The sequence below is a fragment of the Hyla sarda genome, chromosome 2 (genome assembly GCF_029499605.1).
Source record: "Hyla sarda isolate aHylSar1 chromosome 2, aHylSar1.hap1, whole genome shotgun sequence".
In the NCBI taxonomy this organism is placed as follows: domain Eukaryota; kingdom Metazoa; phylum Chordata; class Amphibia; order Anura; family Hylidae; genus Hyla; species Hyla sarda.
In genome coordinates this window covers 339147679-339175269 of record NC_079190.1, presented here as the reverse complement: position 1 = coordinate 339175269, position 27591 = coordinate 339147679, and the positions used below count along the sequence as shown (strand labels likewise).

Sequence of the window (27591 nt, the reverse complement as noted above, 5' to 3'; positions counted from 1 at the left end):
TCAAAGCTGTGCTCCAAACTGGAAGTTTGCTATGACTTCATAAATATGCTTTATTCAGGTTATATACTGTGACAACTAGTGTCAGTCAGGTAAACTCAGAGACATACCATTTTTCCAAATTCTTGCACATTGGCCCCCTACTGTTTGTGTATGCCCCTGTGTCATTAGCCAAGTGCCATATCACATCTTGTATAAGTTAGATTTGTTTCTTTTTTACACAATCTGTTTTAAACATATGTTAGCTTTAAATGATTACTTCCTCATCTGTGTCTACAGCCACTTTTGTCCTGTATCTTTCAATCAGGAAACAGAAAATTCTAAAATGAAGGTTGACATTTCAATGGCATAAAATGCTATCTAATCTATTGCCATCATGTTGTTTAAATAGGAAGAGACTGATTTCTATCTTTGTGGAAACAGATTCTGTTAAGCTTGTAACTTGATTAAAAACCCTGCTCTTCCTATTCTTAGGAGTCCAGTGGGCAGTGCCACTCATTGATAGGATCACACACTGGACTCCTTAGCATTGAATGATTATACATTTCAGTCAATGAATGACAAGTTATACTTAGAGCTGCTGATAGATTAAAAAGGATTTTCATGGTGGCAGGTTCCCATTAAGTGATGCTGACATCAATTAGTTTTTTTCTGTAGAAATTATGAATTGTCTAAAATAAATAGTAATTTAAAGGTTGTAGTGCTGCAATAAAACTGATATTAAAGAAGAATGCTACAAATTATAATTTGTATGCTATTACAGGGCGAGGAGGAAAAAACTAAAGTGCTGAAACTAATAAAGACGTTATTTACGTACTATTTTAGTTAAAATTATTTTGTCTACCTGGACAAGTGGCTTTTCATGAGCGATAAGAAGACTGTGTTCCGTTTTAGTCCATTGGACAAGTAGTTTTTTTTTTTTTTTTTTTTTTTTTTTTTAATTTCCACACCCCTGCATCACATTTTCAGGCACTATTCTTAGTATGGGGAGAGGTCTGCAAGTGTTACATGTGCATGGAGTGGAGGCTGAGCTGCTATTGTCTTATACACTGGTGTCACCTTTCGCTGTAATTCTTTCCAGCAGCCTCCTTCTTATTGTCACTGATAGACTGGGAAGCTAAGTTAAAGGCCTAGTGGCCAGACTAGGCTCCAAGATTTTAGGATTATTTTATAATAAAGATAGTAAAAATGAAAAAAAAAAAAAAACACCAAAAATTCTAAAAAGAAAAATGTTTTTTTAACATAAACACTTTTAATCCTTTAACGACCAAGGACGTAAATTTATGTCCTGGTGCTGCGGTACTTAGCGCATCAGGACGTATGTTTACGCCCTGTACATGACCGCGAGCATCGGAGTGATGCCCGGATCATGTGCGGCTGGTCCCGGCTGATAATCGCAGCCAGGCACCCGCTGGTAGTGGCTAACATCCGCAATCGCATGAATGTCTGCCATTAACCCCTCAGATGCCGTGATCAATACAGATCACGGCATCTGCGGGAGTGCGGTCAGAAATATGGATGATCGGATCACCCGCAGTGCTGCCTTTCACGGGTCTTCTGCTCTGGTCTGAGATCGAGCAGATCAGAGCAGAAGATGACCGATAACACTGATCAGTGCTATGCCCTATGCATAGCACTGAACAGTATTAGCAATCAAAGTATTGCTATAAATAGTCCCCATAAAAGTAAAAAAAAAATTGAAAAATCCCCTCCCCCAATAAAAACGTCAAATGTCCATTTTTTCCCATTTTACCCCCATAAAGTGTAAAAAAAATTAAAACATTTATAGAAAAATTTATAAGAGTTTTATAAACACAAATGTGGTATCAATAAAAAGTACAGATCATGGCGCAAAAAAATAAACGTGCCGCTTATACAGAAAAATAAAACAGTTATAGGTCGTCAAAATAGGAGGATTTTAAAGGAGATATCCAGTGGTGAAAAACATATCCCCTATGCCCCGCGATCTCCTGTACGGGGCCCCGACAGCCTGCGGGAAGGGGGCGTGTTGACCACTGTATGAAGCGGCGCCTGACACGCCCCCTTAATACAACTCTATGGCCGAGCTGGAGTGCTGCCTTCAGCTATCTCCGGCTCTGCCATAGCGATGTATTGGGGGGGCGTGTCAGCTGCCGCTTCGTGTGGTAGTCATCATGTGCTATCTGGCCAGCGAGCCGGGGCCCCAGCAGACAGAGACACCGCGGGGGGGCCCCGCGGTCGGACCCCCCGCGATCTGAAACTTATCCCCTATCCTTAGGATAGGGGATACGTTTTTCACCACTGGACTACCCCTTTAAACATATTAATTTGGTTAAAAAGTTTACGATTTTTTTTAAGCACAACAATAATAGAAAAGCACATAATCACGGGTATCCTTTTAATCGTATTGACCCACAAAATAAAAAACACGTCATTTTTACCATAAATTGTACGGCGTGAAAACGAAACCTTCCAAAATTAGCAAAATTGCGGTTTTCTTATTAATTTCCCCACACAAATAGTATTTTTTTTGTTGCGCCATACATTTTATGGTAAATGAGTGATGTCATTACGCAGGACAATTGGTCGTGCAAAAAACAAGCCCTCATACTAGTCTGTGGATGAAAATATAAGAAAATTACGATTTTTAGAAGACGAGGAGGAAAAAACGAAAAATGCTAAAATAAAACTGGTCTGATCCTTAAGGTCAAAATAGGCTTGGTCCTTAAGGGGTTGAACAATAAGTCATTTTCTGATGACACCTTTCATTGTTTCCTTTAAAACAGGTGCTTACTTTGGAAGTTGTGATGATGGAAAAAGCAGCCTCAATTTGCTATGTAACTCCTGGAACTCTTCAAAGGATCTCTGTACGAGAGTGGTGTCATTTGGGTTCTCCCGTACCACCTTAATAACATAGACCTGTATAAAGCAGCACATACATTATTTATATAAAATGAAAGTATACAGCAATGACATTTCCAAATGATACCACAGACTACAAATATTTGAAATGCTACTGTACTGTTAAGAGGACTTCACTCACATATCCTTTGTTAGGATTGAATATCTTCTTATAACGGGTTAGGAAGACATCACAGATCCTCCCATCCGCTTTCATTGTGTGAGTTCTTGGAGCGAAGGACAGAGTTAACCGCTCATCTGAACCACTGAACTTCAGCTGTGCCAGATTGTGAATGAAGAAATTTAACTTTGTGGCGACTGATCCCAGACTTGACTCTATGAGGCTGGTGAAGAGAAACGAGCATGCATACTTAGTTTGTATTTTGATGGTAACCTGACATAAGTAGAATAACTATGCGACTAAGATAGCTCTGCTCCTATTACCGGGTAAAATATGTGGTGGCATCAGCTTCAGAATCTTGTGGGCGCAAAGCATCATAGACATACTTCAAATCCTGCAGGTCAGACAGCTCCGGAATTCCACATGACAACATCTAAAGCAGACAGTCAGGGGTTAGGCTTCCAACCAAGTGCTAATATTTCAATAATTATAGACTGCAGATATTTCTGGAACAATTAAAAAAAAAATCTGCTATTTGCGGTGCCCTAGACTGAAGCCAACACAATAAGGCAGGAAGAGGCACAGACCTTATGGATTAACAATCACATCCTATGCATTAAAGTAAAGCTTCACCTTTGATCCATAAACAAATGGCAAAACTACCTTTTATATAGGCATTTTTGCAATATAGCTCCATTGCCTTTTAAGATTATATTCAGGTTTCTACTTAGGGTCACCACCACAAATCCTTAGGAACCTTAACACACACAACAGCATGCTACTACAGTTAATATTGCACTAGATAAAGCCAGTCAAATATTTTAGCTGTTTGTCCAACCAATATCTTTCCGATCCCTTTCATACACATGTACTTTGAATGGGGAGGAGAAAGCTGCTTCCAGAAACCTCTGGCCATAGCCTATTGAAGGGATCCAATATGATCCATCCTTCTCTTCCCGCACATCTCTAGCAGGGTAGAGTCAAGAGGCCCCCATCTACATTAGATGGTTGGCTAATCCTGTCAAAACTGGCAGGTTTGACTGCCTTTAACCTAATGTGTATAGCCAGCTTATAACTGGTGGTCACTTTGAAGACCATAGTAGATCATTTTGTTGACAACAGCTGAATAGTTATTATAACTGCAGTTGTAATTGTTGAATAATATAGGGCTCTATTCACATCTGCCTTGTGGCTTCCATTTATAACAGAAGCCCCAATTTTGGACACCAGACCACCAACAAAATTGGGCTAATTCATTTTATTAAATTTAATACATTTTATTTAAAGGACATCAAATATGTAGAAAGGGGAATAGAAATCATTGGCCTATTGGTATACAGTCCACTGCACACTACCAATAAATAATATTACCAATATATAATACTGTGCTACATTACCGCAGGGATATAACTATCAGCGCGTCACCCCTAACTCTGGACACTAGCAGCGCTTGACACTGACTATACCCCACTGACTATAATGAGATATGTTGGGTTCCACCAAGTTGTCCGCATGAACAGAGCCATTAATGGATATGTGAACAGAGCCATTAATGGATATGTGAACAGAGACGTAAGCTTGTAAATCTTATATTCTAGTATCGTATAAACAGAGGAAATCATTTGAGGAAATCATAATGTAAAAGTCTAAGCCCGCAGACTTCAAGGCAAAGATACCGTATCTAATACCAATAGTACTGATGGGAAAAATAAAATTGCTGAATAATCTAAGATCAAACAAAATGCAATCAATTCAGTACATTTCCTTATGAAAGAATAGCAGACAGCGCCACCTTATGGTGCTGCCATACAGTATCCATATATTCTCCTGAAAGGTAATGCATAATAGCGAAAGTCTCCATAATAGTGTAATTTCTTGCAACAACATTTTTTTTCTGTATGAATTCATGAGAAAAAAACTTCAAATAAAATATGAAGTGTACAGAGATCAAATTGAAGCACATATTGTTTTAAAGGGGTACTCCGCCCCTAGACATCTTATCCCCTATCCAAAGGATAGGGGATAAGATGTCAGATCGCCGGGGTCCTGCTGCTGGGGACCCCCGGGATCGCCACTGCGGCACCCCGCTATCATTACTGCACAGGGCGAGTTCGCTCTGCACGTAATGACAGGCATTGTTACTTCACGGCTCCGCCCCTCGTGACAACACGGCCCGCCCCCTCAATACAAGTCTATGGGAGCGGGCGTGGCGGTCATCACACCCCCTGCCACAGACTTGCATTAAGGGGGTGGGCCGTGATGTCACGAGGGGCGGAGCCATGACGTCACACTACTCCGTCCCCTGTATCACCAGTCTTTACGCACAAAGCAAACTCGATCTGTGCTGTAATGATAGCGCGGTGCCGCAGTGGCGATCCCGGGGGTCCCCAGCAGCAGAACCCCGGCGATCTGACATCTTATCCTTATCCTTTGGATAGGGGATAAGATGTCTAGGGGCGGAGTACCCCTTTAAGTACTATTCAACTCTGAATTCCGTATGTATACATAACGCCTAAAACTTCTCAAATCTACATAATATCTGTTCTTCATATCAATGTGAGAAAATTTCATTTACCAATCCCAATAAATTGAGAAAAAGATGAGTATGTTTGCGGATAAGATTATATGCCTGGCAGCATAAATCCACAAAGTCATGGAAGCGGCTGGAAGTCTTGTCCCCTCCATTAATTACATACGCCATATCTGATGTGAAGACAAATGGGGCACGGTCCCTGCAATGGTTAAACCAAAAAGAAAAAACCTTTTATAAGACTATAGTAAAATATATGCCATATAACATATACAAAATTACATTATACCCACCGTTTAATGTTTCCAAACATTTGCGCGTGTCCCAAGAAGCGGCCAAAGTCTATATGAAACATGTGACCACTTGTCTTTAGCATGATGTTGTCATTGTGCCGATCACAGATCCCAAGTACATAGGTGGCTACACAACAACCAGCACATGAGTAGATGAAATTCTCAACCGCCTGTACAATAAAACATAAACATGGTTACCAATGACTGTAAACCTAAGTACATTGTAGACTAACAGACTGTAACGGGGCAACAATAACCCAGGTGTGATAGGTTCCTATTAACTGGGAGGAAACCTATCCAATGGTTATGGGATGTCTTCATACAGCTGGGGTCTAGTGTACCAAAACGGCTTTTATCTCGCCCACCCGCCCAATTTTTTCCTGTATGAAACTGAATTGTACAGTGGTCCCTCAACATACGATGGTAATTCGTTCCAAATGAACCATCATTTGTTAAAACCATCGTATGTTGAGGGATCCGTGCAATGTAAATTATAGGACAGTGGTCTCCAACCTGCGGACCAACTCCCAGCTGTCCGGGCATGCTGGGAGTTGTAGTTTTGCAACATCTGGAGGTCCGCAGGTTGGAGACCACTGGTATTGGAGGTTATACTCACGTGTCCCCGCCGCTCCGGACCATCACCGCCCTGGATGTTGCCCGCCATCATTGTCGCCGCATGCCCGGGGTGTCCCCAATGCTCCGGCAAGGTCTCTGCTGCCTGGGAACGTCGCTCTCCGACGCCGCCATCACGTCACTACGCACGCCGCTCCTATTGGATGATGGGACGGCGTGCGCGGCGACGTGATGACAACGATGGAGAGCGCCGGCAATGCAGGGGATCCCGAAGAGGACGCGCCAGAGCCCCGAGGACAGGTGAGTGATCGTCACCGGACCACACGGGGCACCGTAAACGGCTATCCGGTGGCAGCTGAAGCAGTCTGCGCTGCCGGATAGCCGTTTATGTGATGGCCCCGACATAAAAAAGCATCGTATGTTGATGCTGCCTTCAACATGCGATGGCCTCTGAGGGGCCATCGTATGTTGAATTGATCGTATGTTGGGGCCATCGTAGGTTGTGGGGTCACTGTATATGAATCAAGGTGGCTGTCAATCCTTGAGTGTATATAAAACTACATCTCCATATACATTTAAACGTTGTGGGTTATAGAGATTGAAATTCATTCCATTCCATTTGCTAGGGAAATGTGAATTGCTATAACAGAGACCCCCAGTTTAGCAGTGAGGCCATTCATACCAGGACATGGCACACCACACAGGTTTTATCACCTTTTCATACTCATCCTCTGTTGGGTTGTGCTTTTGCAGCCAGTCAGCAAGTGGTCTGTCTTTAAATGAACCGGTGACTCCGTGCTCCACCTGGATCTTTCTCAGAGTTTCTGCAGATGGGATCATCTCAACCATACCTGGAAAAACAGATATCAACATATCGGCCTATATCTAGAGACATGATTGAGGCATCCAAAAATCTACTTATATTGTGATATCCGAAAACAAAAATGCTACAGAATATACTATTTAAAATTTTAATTCAGACTTATACATTTAATAAATAAATATTGCATTTTCTCTAATAACAAAAAAAAAAAAAAAAATGACAAGTCTGGGGGTAGAATATATGGAGTACATTTAAAAAAACAGAGCTATTTGGGGGTAGAAGCACAAAAAACGCTTTTCCTTATGTTGTTGTTTTAGGCCAGGTTTACTTACAATCGAAATCTTCTGCTGCAGCGATTATACAGCATAATGCAGATTGTATGGCGGTTTACTATAGTGGTAAAGGGAGATTTATCAAAACCGGTCCAGAGCAAAAGTGGCTGAGTTGCCTATAGCAACCAATCAGATCCCTTCTTTCATTTTTCAGAGGACTGCTCAAAAATGAAAGAATCGATCTGATTGGTTGCTATGGGCAAATTTTCCTCTGGACAGGTTTTCATAAATCTCCCCCGAAACTGCCGTAAATCTGCATTATGCTGTAAAATCACTGCAGCAGAAAATCTGTGACTATTCACATTAGTGAAATCCACTGTAAAAATCCATGGTATTTCAGAATGAGCAAGCTGTAGATTTACAAACGAAAAGCAAGCTATGATTAATGGGTTATTTTTACAAGGGGTAAAAGGGGTCTAAAAAGTAATTTACACTTACAATCCACAGCAAATCTACCATACTAACCTATATACTTTATAATCTCATGGCAACTGTATGTTCTATAAGTGCACTGGTACTGACACCAATAAAGCCATGTACTGTTTTGAACTCCTGAGCTCACAATATCTTAGGCGATCAGAAATGGAGAATTCTTTTTGGTGCAATGAGGCAGATGTGAGGCTTTATTGGACAAAGACCTGAACTCAGGACTGTTTCAGAGAATCCTAGACAATTAGGTGCTGAAGGGAAGTTAATCTTTAATTCGGCAAGTAATTGCTTGATGGGGCACCGCTGCCTGCTCCCTGCAGTATATTTCTATGCATTAGCAGATGAAGCTTCTCACTCCATCTTAAAGGAGTACTCTGGTGCAGAGTATTCCTGCTCCGTCCTGCCCGGGCTGCAAAAAAAGAAAAGAAAATAAACCATCTCTCACCTTCCTGGGTTCCCGTGGAGCGCCACTACAGCTGATCGGTCCTCCGGTCCATCCTCTTCATACTTCCGTGTGAACGAAGCATCACATGGCGCTCAGCCTATTATGGGCCGAGGCAGAATATTGCGGCGGCCGGCGATAGGCTGAGCGCTATGTGACGCTTCGTTACACCCGGAAGTATGAAGAAGATGGACCGGAGGACCGATCAGCTGTAGTGGCGCTCCGCAGGAACCCAGGAAGGTGAGGGATGATTTATTTTCTTTTTTTTTTTTCAGCCCGGGCAGGACGGAGCAGGAATACTCTGCACTAGAGTACTCCTTTAACAGCACCCATCTGCAGTGCAAGACCAAGCTTAATGTGATTCTTAATGTGAGTCTTGCGCTAGAGACTGTGATGCTGTGGAAACAGTGGGAAACTTTGTCTCCTATTGCATAGTTATATATAAAGGAGAGCAGGTAGAATGGCGCCCAATTTAAACATTTTCCTGCCAATATCATGCACAGTGCTGCACATCATTTGTTTTGAAAATTGACATTACAATTAGAGGCACGCTTTACATGGAATCTGCCAGCTCTAGATCATGGTCAGAGCTCAAGTGTCAAGGAGGCGGTGTGAGTCACAAGATGCAAGCCCCCATCCTTGCCTTGATTGATGGGCATACAGGGCTCAGTGCTCGATGCTGAGGATGTCAGTCAATGCAGGAGGGACAGGAGAGCATGATCTAGAGCTTACAGGTTCCCTTTAAAGTGTAGAGAGTTGCAGGAAAGTGCTCCATATATTTGTAAAAGAATAGTATGGGATTTAATTCAACACTGCTGCTTGTCTGTTGTAATTGTGAAGGGGCCTCACAATAGTTTATTCTAGAATGGACTTATGGACTTTATAGGAACACTTTCCCTAACACTGTGCACAGTATAGACAGTCCAACATTCACTCCTCTGCAATAGTCAACCTGTATACATTATTTATAGCTTTCCTGACTGAATATAGAAGCTCGGTGGCAGTTCCAGTATCCTGATTACATGTTCTGGTCTAGAATATGACAGGGAAGAGCCATAAATAATGTGTACAGACGGCCAACTGTGAAATAGCCAAAGCAATCTGCATACCTCACAAATATGTATACGGGCCTGAGAAGCACAAGTATTTATACGCATGTAAACTCCATCCCACCAAAAGACTGTGTATGGAGGAAGGAAGGGAAAGAAACACAACCACCATATACTTCCCAGCTAAATATAATGGACAATAAAAGTCTGCTATTGCAATAATGTAAACAAGCAGTCTACAAAAATACTCAATGCAGTAGAAAATATTCAATAAAAATGTGCTGTATAGGTAATCTGTTTTTATACTGTATCCAAATAAAGATTATTTTAGCTGGTGTATTGGAGGTGACATGTAAACACAACTGACCGAACACTCAAATCATCTATTCCGTTTCACATTTGCCAAAAGGAAAGGGAATAGGAAATAATACCTTTCAGTAGCAAAAAGAGATGGGAAGAACTCCTAGAAGTCAGCAAGAGCAGGAACAGTTGGGAAGAGTAGAGAAGCAGCTGACCCAGTATACAATCGTATTCCAGCTCTTATTTTTAGAGGCCAATTTTATGTTAATGTATACAGACCCTTCATGCTCCAAAACAGGTAATGGGCTTTGCGGGACAAGCAATTGGGGAGCCCTTTCCAATGGAGCAGCTCTAGCTAGGACATTTACAGACTGTGGTATATATCTCACTATTCTCTGTCTATCTCATACATTTGCAGACTATGGTAGTTTTCAGGTTGGTGACTGCTCAATACATATATTAAATACAGTGATCCCTCAACTTACAATGGCCTCAACATACAATAGTTTCAACATACAATGGTCTTTTCTGGACCATTGTAAGTTGAAACCAGACTCGCCATACAATGCTACAGACAGTCCAGATCTGTGAAACGTGTCAATGGCCGGAAGATCTGGCCAATCAGAATGGGCATTCACTGGTAAAACCCCTGTATTACTGAAGTGTATGCACTGACTGATGTCTGGTAGCGCCCCCTACAGTACAGTGAGGTATTACATATTATGTATACTTTACCTGTACCAGGGATAGCTGCTTCTTTGGACACCAGGTGTGGGCGGCTCCATTTTACTTTTTTTAGGACATTGCATGTACTGTACAGGACCCTGAAGAAGCTCCTGTCCTCTACATAGACCAGTGTTTCCAAGCAGGGAGCCTCCAGCTGTTGCAAAACTAAAAACTCCTAGCATGCCCGGACAGCCAAAGGCTGTCCAGGCATGCTGGGAGTTGTAGTTTTGCAACAGATGAAGGCTCCCTGCTTGGGAAACACTGACATAGACAGTGATTTACAGCTCCCAGCAGATCTTTCTTACCTTTATATGTAAGGATTTGCTTTTTCTATATTAGATATCTACTTATTTTTCTTTAATTCTCACTTTTTCCTATTTTTTGGGATGACATTTTGGTGCCTTTAGAACCAATTACCAGGTTTCCATAGAGTTCTGGTCTCAACATACAATGGTCGTCCCAGAACCAATTAATAGTGTAACTTGAGGGATTACTGTATATCTTTCACGTAATAATAATATATGTAAAATTTTTGGAGTGATTATATTTTCAGGTGCAAATGAAAGAGGGGATAAAATATACCTCGCCCCCGTCCAGTGGAAAAGCAGCGAAAGATCACCATGCGCATGTCCAACCCCTCCTGTACCCAGATTTTATTCATGATGCGGATCATCTGCAAGGTCAACATGTCCTGTCTGAGGTCATCTCCACACTGGTAAAGAAAACAAACATTTTGTTAACAAATGTCATCAATTTTACTATCTAAACTGCCAAATAAGTTGCCATTGTACAATATTGTTAAAGCATTACTGTCACTTAAAAAAAAAAAAAAAAAAAACTTGACATTTCGGCTGAGTGTTTCACTCCGCAGCTTGCTGCTCTATCACCCTCATTGGAGGAGTCAGACCATATACTTATTACAGAATACATCTCCTGCAATGACATGGGGAGAGCAGCGAGCCAGAGAACAAAGTGCTTAGCTGCACACTTTCATGTGCATACATGTGGATGTCGGCTATTAATGAATGCACAGAATAACTAATGTACATTACGAGCATTGAAGCAATAGATTACATAATAAACTAGCTTTAAAGCTGGGCTTTCCTTTGAGAAACAATTTGGGTGACTGCCCTAGTCTAGTATCTAAGTACCTTCGATACTGCTGGGTGGCTTGTTGGCTGCCCTTGGCATCTAAGCTGCATTGACAAACATAACAGAACAGTATACTAATGAGGAATTTCCAATAGTTCATGGAAACATGGCAACCATTGTTTCCCCCAATAAGGCCACGATAGTGCTAAAATGTCAGCTATGCAGGAAGAAAAAGCAATGATTGCAAACAATCCCAGTCAACAACATAAAAATAACACACAGACATTTCTACATGTTACCTGACACAAGTGAAATACAGGCTGCCCCGCACTGCAGGACAGGTTTGTCAGCAGGTTCAGCATAGTTTTAGTAGAAACTATTAATAGCTGACGACCACATTTAGAGCATATTTGTTGCATACTCTTACTGAATCTCTCAAACTGTACCCAGTGCATTAGCTTAATACTACGAGGGGCTAAAACCCCAAACCGGCTACTAGAAGATTGGTGACTTTTCCTTTTAAAGAAGACTCTGGTTGGATACTAAGAGACAGTTTTTTTCCTTGCTCATTTGCACACTTTTAGCTTTACACAATACTTGTGTTACCTATATCTAATATCTCAGTATCCACTGCTCCCCAGATAAGCTTTGTAAGAGTCGAGCAAATACATACAATAAAAAATGGTCCCCATGGTACGGGAGTAGTTTTTAGCACAGACAGATTCTTTTCTTTCCCATTAAAAAGGTATGCAAAAACCTTGTTCACAGGGGCGGATCCACAGCGTATCTGACAATGGACCCCTAAAGTGTGCCTCCAGATGTGCCTGCTTGGAGAGGCAATACACTGCCGCTATGGGTGAGTCTCTGCGCACATGCGCGGTGTATTCACGCACATCGTGGCCACTCCCCCTGTTCCCTGAGCTAGGCTGAGAGCAGCCGCGATGTGTGCGAGTATACTGCGAATGAGAGCGGCAACTCGTAAATCGCAGTTTGTCTGCTTGCGGCGGCGGATTGCCGCTCCGAGGAGGCACACCGTAGGGGTCAATCGTTGGCGGATCCGCAGTATAAAATATGCTGTGGATCCACCTGTGTGAACATCCCTAATACTGTTAGAATTGTGTTGGCTGAGAGCTTTGTAAACCTTCAATACAAAAGGTTATTTAGATTAAGGGTAGGAACACACGTTGCAGTTACGCTGCAGATTTTCTGCAGTGGAAAATGTACCAAAGGCTGAAGCACATCCAACTGGAAGGGGCAATATAAAGGAAGGTGTTATACTTTCCCCTTCCTGCTGAATTCACTTCTGCACAGGATGCCCATAATATTATATATTCTGTCATACTTATAAATATCATAATCCTAGAACAAAACATTTATTTCTTTAAAATGCTCACTGCATCATTGTCAATAGATACCTTAAAAATAATAGGTATATTTTCTCCCAGCGGATCGACATTCTGGAAAGTAAGTTTCAAAGGCACGGCATTGGAGTTGAAATGGGAGCAGCCCTGGTGGAAGAAATACAGAGATTTTACAATTCAGCATTTGGCTACTTTTTAGGGCACGTACACATGGGAAAAAGTCTTGCCCAAGAGTAGTGTTGCGACATGGCTATCTCCGAGCTGCTGTTAGTGTGGGGGCTCCTGGCCTGAAGCTCCCACTGATTTTAATGGGAGTTTCAGTGCAAGACCGCATGGAAAGTAGTGACATGTCACTTCTTCTGCGTGGTTTACCATGTCCAATTGAGATCACTAAGTTTTTAGTTTTTTAATGAGAAGCCACATGGTTTTTGATGTGGAAAGAGTCAGTAAGTCCAGAAACATGGGTTCTTGCTGTAGTGTCCTGTAATGCAGCAATCCGCATTGGAATACTATAATGCAGTATTCCGCATCTGTTTCCTGGCACTGTGAGTGGTATGCAGTGTAACTTTAAATATATTTTTTGCCCACCCAGTTAACTATGAATTTGCTGTTTCTTTCCATCCCAGCTATTATAACGGGGGTTATACCACACCCGTATTATAAGTCAACACCATCAATATTTAAAAGGATCTGTCATGGATCAGTCTTGGATTCTTTAAAAATAGAATCCATGACTCCAATATGCATAAAGCCTTCTAAAGCTAAAAGAGTTACAAGCTGTAGTGAATCAATAGGTATTACTTGCCTTAAATAATTCCCCCCGGACAAGCAATATGGTAATAATGTATTAAGGAGCTAAATCCTCTGCAATAAACAGACTATTAATAATAAATTGAATGTCTGAATAAGCTGAGAATCTAAACTAAAGAACTTGATTTTACTGTGTGCAGCGAAAAGGGCGTATGTATGACTATGGGTACACAATGCCACTGTGGTCAGTAAATGAATGAACATAATTCATGTGACATGTTCAGTGACCTAAATGGCTAAAGATATGGAAACATACCTGAGGCACAATCCCTTTTACAAGAAGGCTGGGGCTTAGCGGGAGTCGACATGATCCATTCAGAGTAAAGAATTGTTTGACATCTTCTAACCCATTTTTCAGAATTTCCTATGGAAAAAAAAACATAAATAGTTGTTGTATGGTAGCAATACTGGAATATTTGTAAAGTTATTACTGTAATGAAAAAAAATTACAAAACCATACAGGTGATAATACCCTTCAATAAATAATGTAACATGACAGAAATACTCAACATCTAGCTTACATAATATAAAAATCAAACCATGACACTTACAGGTCTGGATGACGGAGCTCCCTCCCGAACCTTCTGCGCTAATTTAGTCAGTGTGTTCACCAGCCAGCACTGGCGGTCAAACTCCTCTCTTAGACCCTTGCCGCAACAGCAAAGCAAAGCAGCAAGCAAGTACTGGTAGCGAATACTGAACTGAGAATCCTTCAGACAGTCTTTTAGCAGCCTGTTTAAGACATATAATATTTAGTTATGTTACTTGACAGTAAGATAGCAATGCAATGTATAATCTGCACAATATAGGTAGAGCGAGACAACATCTATAAAGCATATGTCTAAGTCTGACATCTATAAAGCATATGTCTAAGTCTGAAAACTGGTTTTCAGTTTACACGTGGAAATAATCTACATAAAAAATGTAATCGGACATGCCAGCAGGAAAAACTTGTTGTAAATAAGCCCACTTTTTTAACCCTACAGTCCTTTTTAGCGCTGAGATTTAAGCCTTTTTGTAAATATGTTAATGTAGCTGAAGTGCCCAGGGGGAATACCCTAGTATGGTAAGGGCCCAGGTAAGTCCAGCCCATGTCCTCTTTATCTAGTGGCTGCCAGTCAAACAGGGTAGGCGGATCCAAGCAGCCCATGGGGAGGTCATAACAAGGAAATGGGTTGGACTTAACTGGGCTCTTGCCATGCTAGGGAACGCCCCCTGGGCAAATGATCCTCATGTGCATGTTAGCAAAAAGAGAATATCTAGTCACTAGTGTGAATATTGAAAGAAAAGAAAAAAAAAAAGTATGCCCAGGATCATGATGACTACTCCTATCCAGCCATGATTTACACCCCCATTTTCCTGACAGGTCCACTTTAAGTAGCTTTGTAAATACATACATATTGTGCACTTCTTCTCCGATCCAGAATGTACTATAGCTCAGAGCCACACTTACAGTTCTGAAGACAATTATTAGCCCCTGAACCAATAAAATAGAATGTTAAATTTAGACACAAATCTATATACAGACAGAAATACTTGCCAGAAAAAATAGTGAGTAATCCTTAAGTCACAGATGGCTCTTTTCAGTAAGAACCTGACAAGAGGGCTATCCAAATAGCATTCATATTTCAAAGCCTAAGAATAAAAGAATAATGAAGATGATGAAAAAAAAAATACTACAACTTTTCTCAGAGAATTTATTTTATCCTACAATACATACGCACCTGCACAAGCTGTGGTAGGTAATCCAGAAGCTCTGCATCAGATATAGTATCAATCCACTGCACTGCTGTACGTCTTACTTCTTGATCAGGAAAGCTGTTAAGAAAATGGGAGTCCAAGATGAGTGACCTTGCAGAGTAATGGTGATGAAGACATGATGCTCATTCAATAAAGAACAGAGAAGTCGCTTTATAACATGCTATTACACATTAAAGGGGTACTCCACCCCTAGACATCTTATCCCCTATCCAAAGGATAGGGATAAGATGTCTGATTGCTGGGGACCCCTGCAATATAGCATGCGGCACCCACGTGTTTCTGGTCCGGAAGCGCTGGAGGGTCTGGGTCCCGACCACAGGAACGGAAGTTCGTGACGTCACGACTCCGCCACCGGGTGACGTCACACCCCGTCCCCTCAATGCAAGTCTATGGGAGGGGCGTGACGGCCGTCACGCCCCCTCCCATAGACTTGCATTGAGGGGGCGGGGCGTGACATCACATGGGGGGGGCGGAGTCGTGGCGTCACGAACTTCCGTTCCTGTGGTCGGGACCCAGACCCTCCAGCGCTTCCGGACCAGAAACACGTGGGTACCGCATGCTATATTGCAGGGGTCCCCAGCAATCAGACATCTTATCCCTATCCTTTGGATAGGGGATAAGATGTCTAGGGGTGGAGTACCCCTTTAATGGTACAGTATTCCTTGTGAAGAGGTCTATGACTACTCTCTACAACTTGTATTTTAAGCCTTCTACCTCTTCAGTTAACATAAAGCTATTTTTGTGGAACTAGCAGTTAACAATTCCTGAATATTATGAGAATAACAGGACAAAAAGCCATTGGCCTGTTTCCATTGAAATGCACAGAGCTTTTAAACCCATTGAGTTTAGTTAGTGATCCTGTTTACTGTTTTAGGCTGCCCAAAACCACGGCAGCATGGAACAGATACGGGCAGTAGGATGAGGAGACATAGTTTTGAAAAAGCAGTTGGGACCCTGGCAATTATTTATTTGGGTGGTTCCCAACATTTCTACCTGATGCCTTGACTATTTACCCAGGTCCTGCCATCATTTTACAACAATTTCTCTGAAAAGCCAGAGTGTTTCAGAGTAAATCATAGTGTGCCAACATCCTGCTGCCTCTATTTGTTCCATGCTGCCCATGGTTTGGGGTATTCTTATGATCAAGTTTTATTGTCTATCCACAGGATAGGGGACAATTAGCATTTCAGTGGGGGTCTGACTGCTGAGACTCCAAGTGATCATGAGAACAGAGGACAAATGAATGGAGCCGCAGTGCATATGCAAAGCCAGCACTCCATTCATTCATTCATTCTCCTCACCGATTTGCTAATGATTCCCTATCCTGTGTATAAGGGATAACTTATGATCATGGGAATATCTTTTAAAGGAAAAGTGACAGGCCGTTCACCTGCACTAAACCCAATACAATGGGTTATAGTGTGGGTGAGTAAAATCAAGTATCACTTCGGAAATTGTTCCCCGCATTGTGAAGATATGGCCCCTGTTAGAAAATGAAATACCTTAAAGGGGTACTCCGCCCCTGGCATCTTATCCCCCATCCAAAGCATGGGGGATAAGATGTTAGATCGCCGCGGTCCCGCTGCTGGGGACCCCGGGGATCGCCGCTGTGGCACCCCGCCATCACTACTGCACAGAGAGAGTTCGCTCTGTGCGTAATGACGGGCGATACAGGGGACGGAGCAGCGTGACGTCATGGCTCCGACCCTCATGACATCACGGCCCGTCCCCTTAATGCAAGTCTATGGCAGGGGGCGTGATGACCGCCACGCCCCGTCCCATAGACTTGTATTGACTGGGGCAGGCCGTGACGTCACGAGGGGCGGAGCCGTGACGTAACGATGCTCCGGCCCCTGTATTGCCCGTCATTACGTGCAGCGATCTCGCTCTGCGCAGTAATGATAGTGGGGTGCTGCAGCAGAGATCCCCGGGGTCCCCAGCAGCGGGACCCCGGCGATCTGACATCTTATCCCCTATCCTTTGGATAGGGAATAAGATGTCTAGGGGCGGAGTACCCCTTTAACTATAACCCAGTGTATTGGTCTTTGTGAGGGTGAACAGCCTGTCAAGGCTCGCAACAAGACTGGAAAGTAAAAAGTGCTATAACAATACAAAGAAAAGCAATAAGAGTACTTACGTGGCATGAAGAAGACCCAGGGCATCCTGATGTTTCATGTGAGTCCACTGACCAAGTAAAGCATAAATGTCTGGGAGACATGACCACTGCCAACTTGGTGCACTAGCCAACAACAATGGAAGGGAGCTAACCTCTGAGTGACAGTAATAACGCATCTCCCACAATTTTTTCTTATCTGCACTTGTCAACCTAAAAAAAAAATTGATTTAAAAAAAAAAATGTCAAATGTAGTTGAGAATAGCAACAACAGCAGCAAATTATACTGCTGTAGATTATACATCCAATTTGTCCCTTAATAATCCTAATTCAACTCCCAGATGACCAAAGTTTTTAAAATGGTTCCTGACTTTGTATAGATCCTTTTGGTGGCATCACACAGAGAGCTGATTCCTAATGTCTATTCAGTCTATGTCACAAACTCTTCTTGTGAGAGAAACCATGTATCACACATACTCCCAAATACATCTGGTCTGCTTTTGTATGCTAATAGTTGGGTGCATCCCAAATAGTAAAAAAAAACAACAACAAAAAACACATACTGTACCTTACAGATCCTTCTAACTAAAAAGAGGTCTGAACATAAGGACACCTATTTTGGTATATGTTGGGCCCACATTGATATGTTCATCTCATCATGCACCACGAAAGCAAGTGTCATATACAGGCTCATCCACAGAGCTTACTCTATCAGTGCATCCTATTGATAAAGTTGTGTACATACAAACCTAAAGTCACAGCTTGTCCATATGGAAACCTTTAAGATGTGTATACCAGAAGTAAATGGCACAGCTACCTGACAGCAGATGTACTCTTGTCACTAGAGGGCAGCATACACAAACATCTACAACCTGACCATTCTACCGCTTGACAAGCGCTCCCACATGGACAGGTTGATCTCTCACAAAGATAAAGTGACAATTTACTTGACCACGTTTCCAATGTTTAAAATTTAAATATTTATTTTTTATTTATGAAAACAAATGCATTAACGGTAAATTCAAATGACTGATTAAAGATGAATGAAATCTCAATTATAACACAAACCCTAGTATCTACAAGCACATAACCAACATGAAACAAAGCTCCTCGGAGACTAGCAGTCTGAGCTATCACTTGTGAGTCTCAGTATCGTAGAAGTCTCAAATGACAGGTTATACAGCCACAAGACAAAGACTTTGTAAAACCCTGTTACAGTTCCCTTTTTCTTGCTATATTCCCAGGCCAGTCTGGGGGTTGAGTTACCATCAGACAGCTGCAACATGCATGGGAGTATGTGTTCTACATGGATTACGCCCATGACATGTTCTAACTGTTCAGACATCTGGGGTCCGGGTTTGGGACACTTCTAGAGAACATAAAAGGAAACAGTGTAGAAAAGTCTGCACAGTGGCAGCATTTACATGTTATTAATGGAGCGTGTCAGAGTTCAGTGTAATAAGTAGCAGGACAAGCTTCATGTAATACTATTGGGTTCAACTAGGCGGTGGAAAGTAAAGTTATTAACTAGCAAGAAGAGGTGCAATGTGATCATAATGCTCCCTTAGGAGTAGACTGCAGTATAATAAAGAGAGTACAGTAAAAATGTACAACCAAACACATACCACAGGGTTATGAAGAGTGGCACTGTAAGGCCTGGGCATTAGGGGCATATACCTTTTGCCTGGAGATCAAGGAGTTCTAGTGTATAGCAATTGCCACTTAATTCTACACTAAAAGAAAAAGCAGTCACGACAATATCAAGGATATTTTGCTGTATATAATAGAACTTATCTGATAAAAATGGAAAGTACAGGCTGAACTCATGGGCATGGTGGATTTCATGGCCTGTCATGGCACCAGTTGTGACTGGCATAAGGGTTCTTCTGTCTATCATAGCGGGCACTATGTCTGGAATAAGAGTTATCCAGACTGCCATGAGTTATGTGAATGTGGTGGCCCAGTACAGGAGTTGCACCCCTGTCACCTGGCTGCCCTGTCAGGCAGCCTCCCTGCAGTGTCCCCTGCACATCATTCTACTGTTTACCGGAAAAGGAATGAGACCTACAAAGAAAAGAACACAGTATCTAAAGTGAAATATGGTGGAGGTTCAATTATGTTTTGGGGCTGTTTTGCTGCCTCTGGCACTGGGTGCCTTGAATGTGTGCAAGGCATCATGAAATCTGAGGATTACCAATGGATTTTGGGTCCCACTGTACAGCCCAGTGTCAGAAAGCTGGGTTTGTGTATGAGATCTTGGGTCTTCCAGCAGGACAATGACCCCAAATATATGTCAAAAAGCACCCAGAAATGGATGGCAACAAAGCACTGGAGAGTTCTGAAGTGGCCAGCAATGAGTCCAGATCTAAATCCCATTAAACACCTGTGGAGAGATCTTAAAATTGCTGTTGGGAAAAGGCACCCTTCCAATAAGAGAGACCTGGAGCAGTTTGCAAAGGAAACATTCCGGCTGAGAGGTGTAAGAAGCTTATTGATGGTTATAGGAAGCGACTGATTTCAGTTATGTTTTCCAAAGAGTGTACAACCAAATATTAAGGGTGCCGATAATTTTGTCCAGCCCATTTTTGGAGTTTGGTGTGACATTATGTCCAATTTGCTTTTTTTCCTCCCTTTTTGATTTAGTTCCAATACACAAAAAGGAAATAAAGATGTGTATAACAAAACACATGTTACTGCAATCCTTTTCTGTGAGAAATACTTAATTTTCTTGAAAAATTTCAGGGGTGCCAACATTTACGGCCATGACTGTACATAACTGATTTAATATTCCAAAACATCACACTGAAGTGAATGGAGCCAAGTTGTCATACCACACACAACCTGAGGACAGGTGTGGCGCATTTTCTTATCCTGGAAAACCCCCTTTAAAGCACAAAAGAGCTATTCGACTATCAATGCAGAGACGCTGTTAACCCATCAAAAAGTTTTTTTTTGTTTTTTTTAACCAAAGAAATATTCCTCATCTTTATTCAGTAGGAGAGTTTTAGACAAGTCTTACATACATACATATATATTCACTGCTTAGAGAGTTCCCTTACACTGCAGAACCCTGGTACTTACCAATATAAGGACTCCTTCTGCATCGCCTCCCGTAACTTGCTTCTATCCTCCAACGACAAGCTAGAAATATCGTATTTGGGACTAAAAGCTTCACTTTCTGGTTTTGTGAATTTAACATCAAAAGCGGATGTCGGAAAGTCAATCTGCAATAGAAAAACAAGGGTTGAGAGAGAATCTTGTGGAGTTGGATGGATGAACTTTGTTTCAATCTACATTCCGACAGGAATCATCTTATAATAAACATAACTACAATTCGGTCTGTGACCAACTTTCATCTGTTTCTTCAAATTATTTCTATGCCTCAACAATGGTATGAAATTTGTTGTGATTGACTAATCAAGTGAAGCTTTTCTTCCATGCCTTGTTTTGTTTTACTTATTTCTGCGTGCCGCATTGTTCAATATTTAGCAACACGCATGATAAATGGCTATTGTTTTTATCTACCAAGTTGTCTATGTGGGATTCTGAACCATTCTACACTGAATAAACCCCAACAGCTGAATATTTGCTTAACATTTAATGGGAATAAATATTGAAGATCCAATTCGGACTATTCTACTACCTTACACCAGTAATTCACTGGTTAACGAAAGGCAGATTGGTTTCATGGTTAAAAAAAATGTCTGGTTTTACAAAAAGAAAAGTCTCCATTATTAAACTCAAAAGTTCTTTCGCTCTCTGTTTCCTGACAAATAAAAAAGATCAGCAGCTGTTTTATATTCATTCTTTTTCCATTTTTCTTAATCCAGGGAATTGCAGCTCTATTTCCAAATACAAAGAGTGGAGGACGTGGCACATGCAGCTTCTCTTTAACCCCAACCTGTAGACTAAGTATTAGTATCAATAGGTTTTTTTTTTTTGTTTAATTTTAATTCACACAGGGCATTGGCCTGTTTATGGATTATATAAGCATAATCTAATGTAGGATTAGTGCACAGAATAATTGTCCAAAGACTGCCAGATGAGGGGGTATCCTACTGACACTGGTGGTCTGCCCCTCCGGAAAGCTGAACATCATTTATTCCTTTTCTCTAAGAACAAGGAAAATTAAAAAAAAAAAAAAATATATATATATATATAAAGGAAATATCAAGTTCACAGCACAATGGTTGACACATTGTAACACTGAGCACTTTATGTGGTGCTTTTTAAATTGTCATTAAAGGGATTTTTTTATATCAACTGGCCCCAGAAAGTTAAACAGATTTGTAAATTACTTCTATTAAAAAAATCTTAATCCTTTCAATAATTATCAGCTGCTGAAGTTGAGTTGTTCTTTTCTGTCTGGCAGCAGGGCTCTCTGCTGACATCTCTGCTTGTCTCAGGAACTGCACAGAGTAGAAGAGGTTTGCTATGGGGATTTGCTTCTAAACTGGGCGGTTCCCGAGACAGGTGTCATCAGAGAGCACTTCGACAGAAAAGAACAACTCAACTTCAGCAGCTCATAAGTACTGAAAGGATTAAGATTTTTTTTAATAGAAGTAATTTACAAATCTGTTTAACTTTCTGGAGCCAGTTGATATATATAAAAAAGTTTTTTCCTGGATAACCCCTTTAAACTGTATTTTAATATGTTTTATTTGAACAATTTTCAATAAGTATTTATTAAGTAAACAAATTATTAACAAATACAGATCAGTGTGTTGATATGAGCGGGAAAAAAAAATATAATTGTCGTTCAGCAAACGCCTTGGGCAGACTTGTCTCTTATGTTGTAGATGCCAAAGGGGTGATAAAGATATGTTTCAATAGTCTGTTTCCAATGCAAAGGATTGTCAACAGAAATGTGAATGGGCTTGATGCCCTATGAACCATTGTGAATACAATGGGGCAGATTTACTAAAATTGTCTAACACTGCAAACTTAGACAGACATTCTTCAAATGCAGCAGATTTACCAAAGGGGCTCAGACTGATTCATAAATTCAGTGCATCGATACACTGTCTAAGTTTGCACTTTTAAGTTTAGATGAAATATTTACTTTGGTCAAAACAGTGAACCAAATTTTTGGAACATCTGTAACAAATGGCAACTTAGGCCCTACTCCTGTTCTGCCTTCGTCCTGAACTCTTCTGTTAAAGGGGTTATCCAGGAAAAAACTTTTTTTTATATATCAACTGGCTCCAGAAAGTTAAACAGATTTGTAAATTACTTCTATTAAAAAATCTTAATCCTTTCAGTACTTATGAGCTTTTTAAGTTAAGGTTGTTCTTTTCTGTCTAAGTGCTCTCTGATGACACGTGTCTCGGGAACCGCCCAGTTTAGAAGCAAATCCCCATAGCAAACCTCTTCTAAACTGGGAGTTTCCCGAGACACGTGTCATCAGAGAACACTTAGACAGAAAAGAACAACCTTAACTTCAGAAGCTCATAAGTACTGAAAGGATTAAGATTTTTTAATAGAAGTAATTTACAAATCTGTTTAACTTTCTAGAGCCAGTTGATATATATAAAAAAAGTTTTTTCCTGGAATACCCCTTTAAGTCCCATCCTCTTCTTTATTGAGGCCCAGATTGTGTTCTTTTTGGTGCACCTTGTTAAATAAATGTGTCTTAATTGAAGCAGACTTAGAATATCTGGACCAATATAGAGATGTAAAAGGTGCCTTTAGTTTCAGATTCCCAAGGGGTCTATTTAGTGGACTAAGTGACTTAATATAACTGTTTTTGTTCAAAACACAAGAATTGCTTTACTCTCGGTTCTTTGCTTATGGTGGTCTAGTCCGGTCTAATCTTCTTAAAAATACTGACTCTACGTAAAAAAGTAACTTCTAGACTGGAAGCTAGGCTTTACACCACAGAGAGCAAAGATTACGTTTGCTGTCCAAGCCCTATATCTAAATACCCTGGCAACGATAGAAGGGATTGTTGGTGTGCACGTGCCTCACCAGCTTCTGTAGTTCTAGCTCTAAGCCATCTGACCCAACACAGAAACTAGTCAATCATTTCCCATTCTAATAAAGTTACCTGCATACATTGTACTTGTCACGATGCCGGCTGGCAGGTAGTGGATCCTCTGTGCCAGAGAGGGATTGGCGTGGACCGTGCTAGTGGATCGGTTCTAAGTCACTACTGGTTTTCACCAGAGCCCGCCGCAAAGCGGGATGGTCTTGCTGCGGCGGTAGTGACCAGGTCGTATCCACTAGCAACGGCTCAACCTCTCTGACTGCTGAAGATAGGCGCGGTACAAGGGAGTAGACAGAAGCAAGGTCGGACGTAGCAGAAGGTCGGGGCAGGCAGCAAGGATCGTAGTCGGGGGCAACGGCAGGAGGTCTGGAACACAGGCTAGGAACACACAAGGAAACGCTTTCACTGGCACAATGGCAACAAGATCCGGCGAGGGAGTGAAGGGGAAGTGAGGTATAAATAGGGAGTGCACAGGTGAACACACTAATTGGAACCACTGCGCCAATCAGCGGCGCAGTGGCCCTTTAAATCGCAGAGACCCGGCGCGCGCGCGCCCTAGGGAGCGGGGCCGCGCGCGCCGGGACAGGACAGACGGAGAGCGAGTCAGGTACGGGAGCCGGGATGCGCATCGCGAGCGGGCGCTACCCGCATCGCGAATCGCATCCCGGCTGGAGACGGTATCGCAGCGCACCGGGTCAGTGGAGCTGCCCGGAGCGCTGCGGTAGCGAGAGAGAAGCGAGCGCTCCGAGGAGGAGCGGGGACCCGGAGCGCTCGGCGTAACAGTACCCCCCCCCTTGGGTCTCCCCCTCTTCTTAGAGCCTGAGAACCTGAGGAGCAGACTTTTGTCTAGGATGTTGTCCTCAGGTTCCCAGGATCTCTCTTCAGGTCCACAGCCCTCCCAATCCACCAAAAAGAACCTTTTTCCTCTGACCGTCTTGGAGGCCAGTATCTCTTTCACTGAGAAGACGTCAGAAGAACCGGAGACAGGAGTGGGAGAAACTAATTTGGGAGAGAAACGGTTGATGATGAGTGGTTTAAGAAGAGAGACATGAAAGGCATTAGGAATACGGAGAGAAGGAGGAAGAAGAAGTTTGTAAGAGACAGGATTAATTTGGCACAAGACTTTGAAAGGACCAAGATAGCGTGGACCCAGTTTGTAACTGGGGACACGAAAGCGGACATATTTAGCGGAGAGCCATACCTTGTCTCCGGGAGCAAAAATGGGGGGAGCTCTTCTTTTCTTATCGGCAAACTTTTTCATGCGAGATGAAGCCTGTAAAAGAGAATCTTGGGTCTCTTTCCATATGGTGGAAAGATCACGAGTCACTTCATCTACAGCGGGCAAACCAGAGGGCAAGGTAGTAGGGAGGGGGGGAAGAGGGTGACGGCCGTACACCACGAAAAATGGGGATTTGGAGGAAGATTCAGAGACTCTAAAGTTATACGAGAATTCGGCCCATGGTAGAAGATCTGCCCAATCATCCTGGCGGGAGGAAACAAAATGTCGTAAATAATCACCCAAGACCTGGTTAATTCTTTCTACTTGTCCATTGGATTGAGGATGATATGCAGAAGAAAAGTTTAATTTAATCTTGAGTTGTTTACAGAGAGCCCTCCAGAATTTTGACACGAATTGGACGCCTCTATCCGAGACTATCTGTGTGGGCAACCCGTGAAGACGAAAAATGTGTACAAAAAATTGTTTAGCCAACTGAGGCGCTGAAGGAAGACCAGGAAGAGGGATGAAATGTGCCATCTTGGAGAATCGATCAACGACCACCCAAACAACAGTGTTGCCACGGGATGGGGGTAGGTCTGTAATAAAATCCATACCAATCAGAGACCAAGGCTGTTCGGGGACAGGCAGAGGATGAAGAAAACCAGCGGGCTTCTGGCGAGGAGTCTTATCCCGGGCACAGACAGTGCAGGCTCGCACAAAGTCCACGACATCCGTCTCCAGAGTCGGCCACCAATAGAAGCGAGAGATGAGTTGCACAGATTTCTTGATGCCTGCATGACCTGCGAGATGGGAGGAGTGACCCCATTTGAGGATTCCGAGGCGTTGGCGTGGAGAGACGAAGGTCTTTCCTGGAGGAGTTTGCCTGATGGAGGCTGGAGAAGTGGAAATCAGGCAGTCAGGAGGATTGATGTGTTGCGGAGAGAGTTCAACTTCCGAGGCATCCGAGGAACGAGAGAGAGCATCGGCCCTAATGTTCTTATCGGCAGGCCGAAAGTGAATTTCAAAATTAAATCGGGCAAAGAACAGAGACCACCTGGCCTGGCGAGGATTCAGCCGTTGGGCAGACTGGAGATAGGAGAGGTTCTTGTGATCGGTGTAAATAATAACTGGAAATCTTGATCCCTCCAGCAGATGCCTCCATTCCTCAAGTGCTAATTTAATGGCTAGAAGCTCTCGATCCCCGATGGAGTAGTTCCTCTCCGCCGGAGAGAAGGTCCTAGAAAAAAAACCACAAGTAACAGCATGCCCGGAAGAATTTTTTTGTAGAAGGACCGCTCCAGCTCCTACAGAGGAGGCATCAACCTCCAATAGGAAGGGTTTAGATGGGTCAGGTCTGGAGAGCACGGGAGCCGAAGAAAAGGCAGACTTGAGCCGTTTAAAGGCGTCTTCCGCTTGAGGAGGCCAAGACTTGGGATTGGCATTTTTTTTGGTTAAAGCCACGATAGGGGCCACAACGGTAGAAAAATGTGGAATAAATTGCCTGTAATAATTGGCGAACCCCAAAAAACGTTGGATAGCACGGAGTCCGGAGGGGCGTGGCCAATCTAAGACGGCAGAGAGTTTGTCTGGATCCATTTGTAGTCCCTGGCCAGAGACCAAGTATCCTAGGAAAGGAAGAGATTGGCATTCAAACAGACATTTCTCTATCTTGGCATAAAGTTGATTGTCACGAAGTCTCTGAAGAACCATACGGACATGCTGGCGGTGTTCTTCTAGATTGGCAGAAAAAATCAGGATATCGTCCAGATATACAACACCACAGGAGTATAAGAGATCACGAAAAATGTCATTAACAAAGTCTTGGAAGACGGCAGGGGCGTTGCACAGGCCAAAGGGCATGACCAGACACTCAAAGTGTCCATCTCTAGTGTTAAATGCCGTTTTCCATTCATCCCCCTCTCTGATGCGGATGAGATTATAAGCACCTCTTAAGTCCAGTTTGGTAAAGATGTGGGCACCTTGGAGGCGATCAAAGAGTTCAGAGATGAGGGGTAGGGGGTAGCGGTTCTTTACCGTGATTTTATTAAGACCGCGGTAGTCAATGCAAGGACGTAGAGAGCCATCTTTTTTGGACACAAAGAAAAATCCGGCTCCGGCAGGAGAGGAGGATTTACGGATAAAGCCTTTTTTTAAATTTTCCTGGATGTACTCCGACATAGCAAGAGTCTCTGGGGCGGACAGAGGATAGATTCTGCCCCGGGGTGGAGTAGTGCCCGGGAGGAGGTCAATAGGACAATCATAAGGCCTGTGAGGAGGTAGAGTCTCAGCTTGTTTTTTGCAAAAAACATCCGCAAAGTCCATATAGGCCTTAGGGAGACCGGTTACAGGGGGAACCACAGAGTCACGGCAAGGGGTACTGGGAACCGGTTTTAGGCAGTCCTTGAAACAGGAAGGCCCCCAACTCTTGATCTCCCCAGTGGACCAATCCAGGGTTGGGGAATGGAGTTGAAGCCAGGGTAGTCCAAGGAGGATTTCGGAAGTGCAATTGGGGAGGACCAAAAATTCAATCTTCTCGTGATGAGGTCCGATGCACATTAGAAGGGGCTCCGTGCGGAAACGTATGGTACAGTCCAATCTTTCATTGTTTACACAATTGATGTAGAGGGGTCTGGCGAGACTGGTCACTGGGATGTTGAACCTGTTGACGAGAGAGGCCAAAATAAAATTTCCTGCAGATCCGGAATCCAAGAAGGCCATAGTAGAGAAGGAGAAGGTAGAGGCAGATATCCGCAC

The 27591-nt window shown here is 42.6% G+C and overlaps 1 protein-coding gene across 4 annotated transcripts in view; it reads right to left on the bottom strand.

Annotated features, from left to right (window-relative positions):
- Positions 1–27591, bottom strand: part of PIK3C2B (phosphatidylinositol-4-phosphate 3-kinase catalytic subunit type 2 beta) — a 129884-nt gene that overhangs the window by 17726 nt on the left and 84567 nt on the right. For all 4 annotated transcript variants that reach the window (XM_056558098.1, XM_056558096.1, XM_056558097.1 and 1 more), the window contains exons 15-28: positions 20714–20856; positions 17657–17845; positions 15483–15576; positions 15299–15393; positions 14310–14490; positions 14015–14122; positions 13003–13095; positions 11078–11207; positions 7109–7245; positions 5822–5991; positions 5574–5730; positions 3322–3431; positions 3020–3221; positions 2771–2895 (exon numbers count right to left, since the gene is read on the bottom strand). In XM_056558098.1, coding sequence (XP_056414073.1) covers positions 2771–2895; positions 3020–3221; positions 3322–3431; positions 5574–5730; positions 5822–5991; positions 7109–7245; positions 11078–11207; positions 13003–13095; positions 14015–14122; positions 14310–14490; positions 15299–15393; positions 15483–15576; positions 17657–17845; positions 20714–20856 — 1934 coding nt within the window. The remainder of the gene's footprint in view (positions 1–2770; positions 2896–3019; positions 3222–3321; positions 3432–5573; positions 5731–5821; positions 5992–7108; positions 7246–11077; positions 11208–13002; positions 13096–14014; positions 14123–14309; positions 14491–15298; positions 15394–15482; positions 15577–17656; positions 17846–20713; positions 20857–27591) is intronic.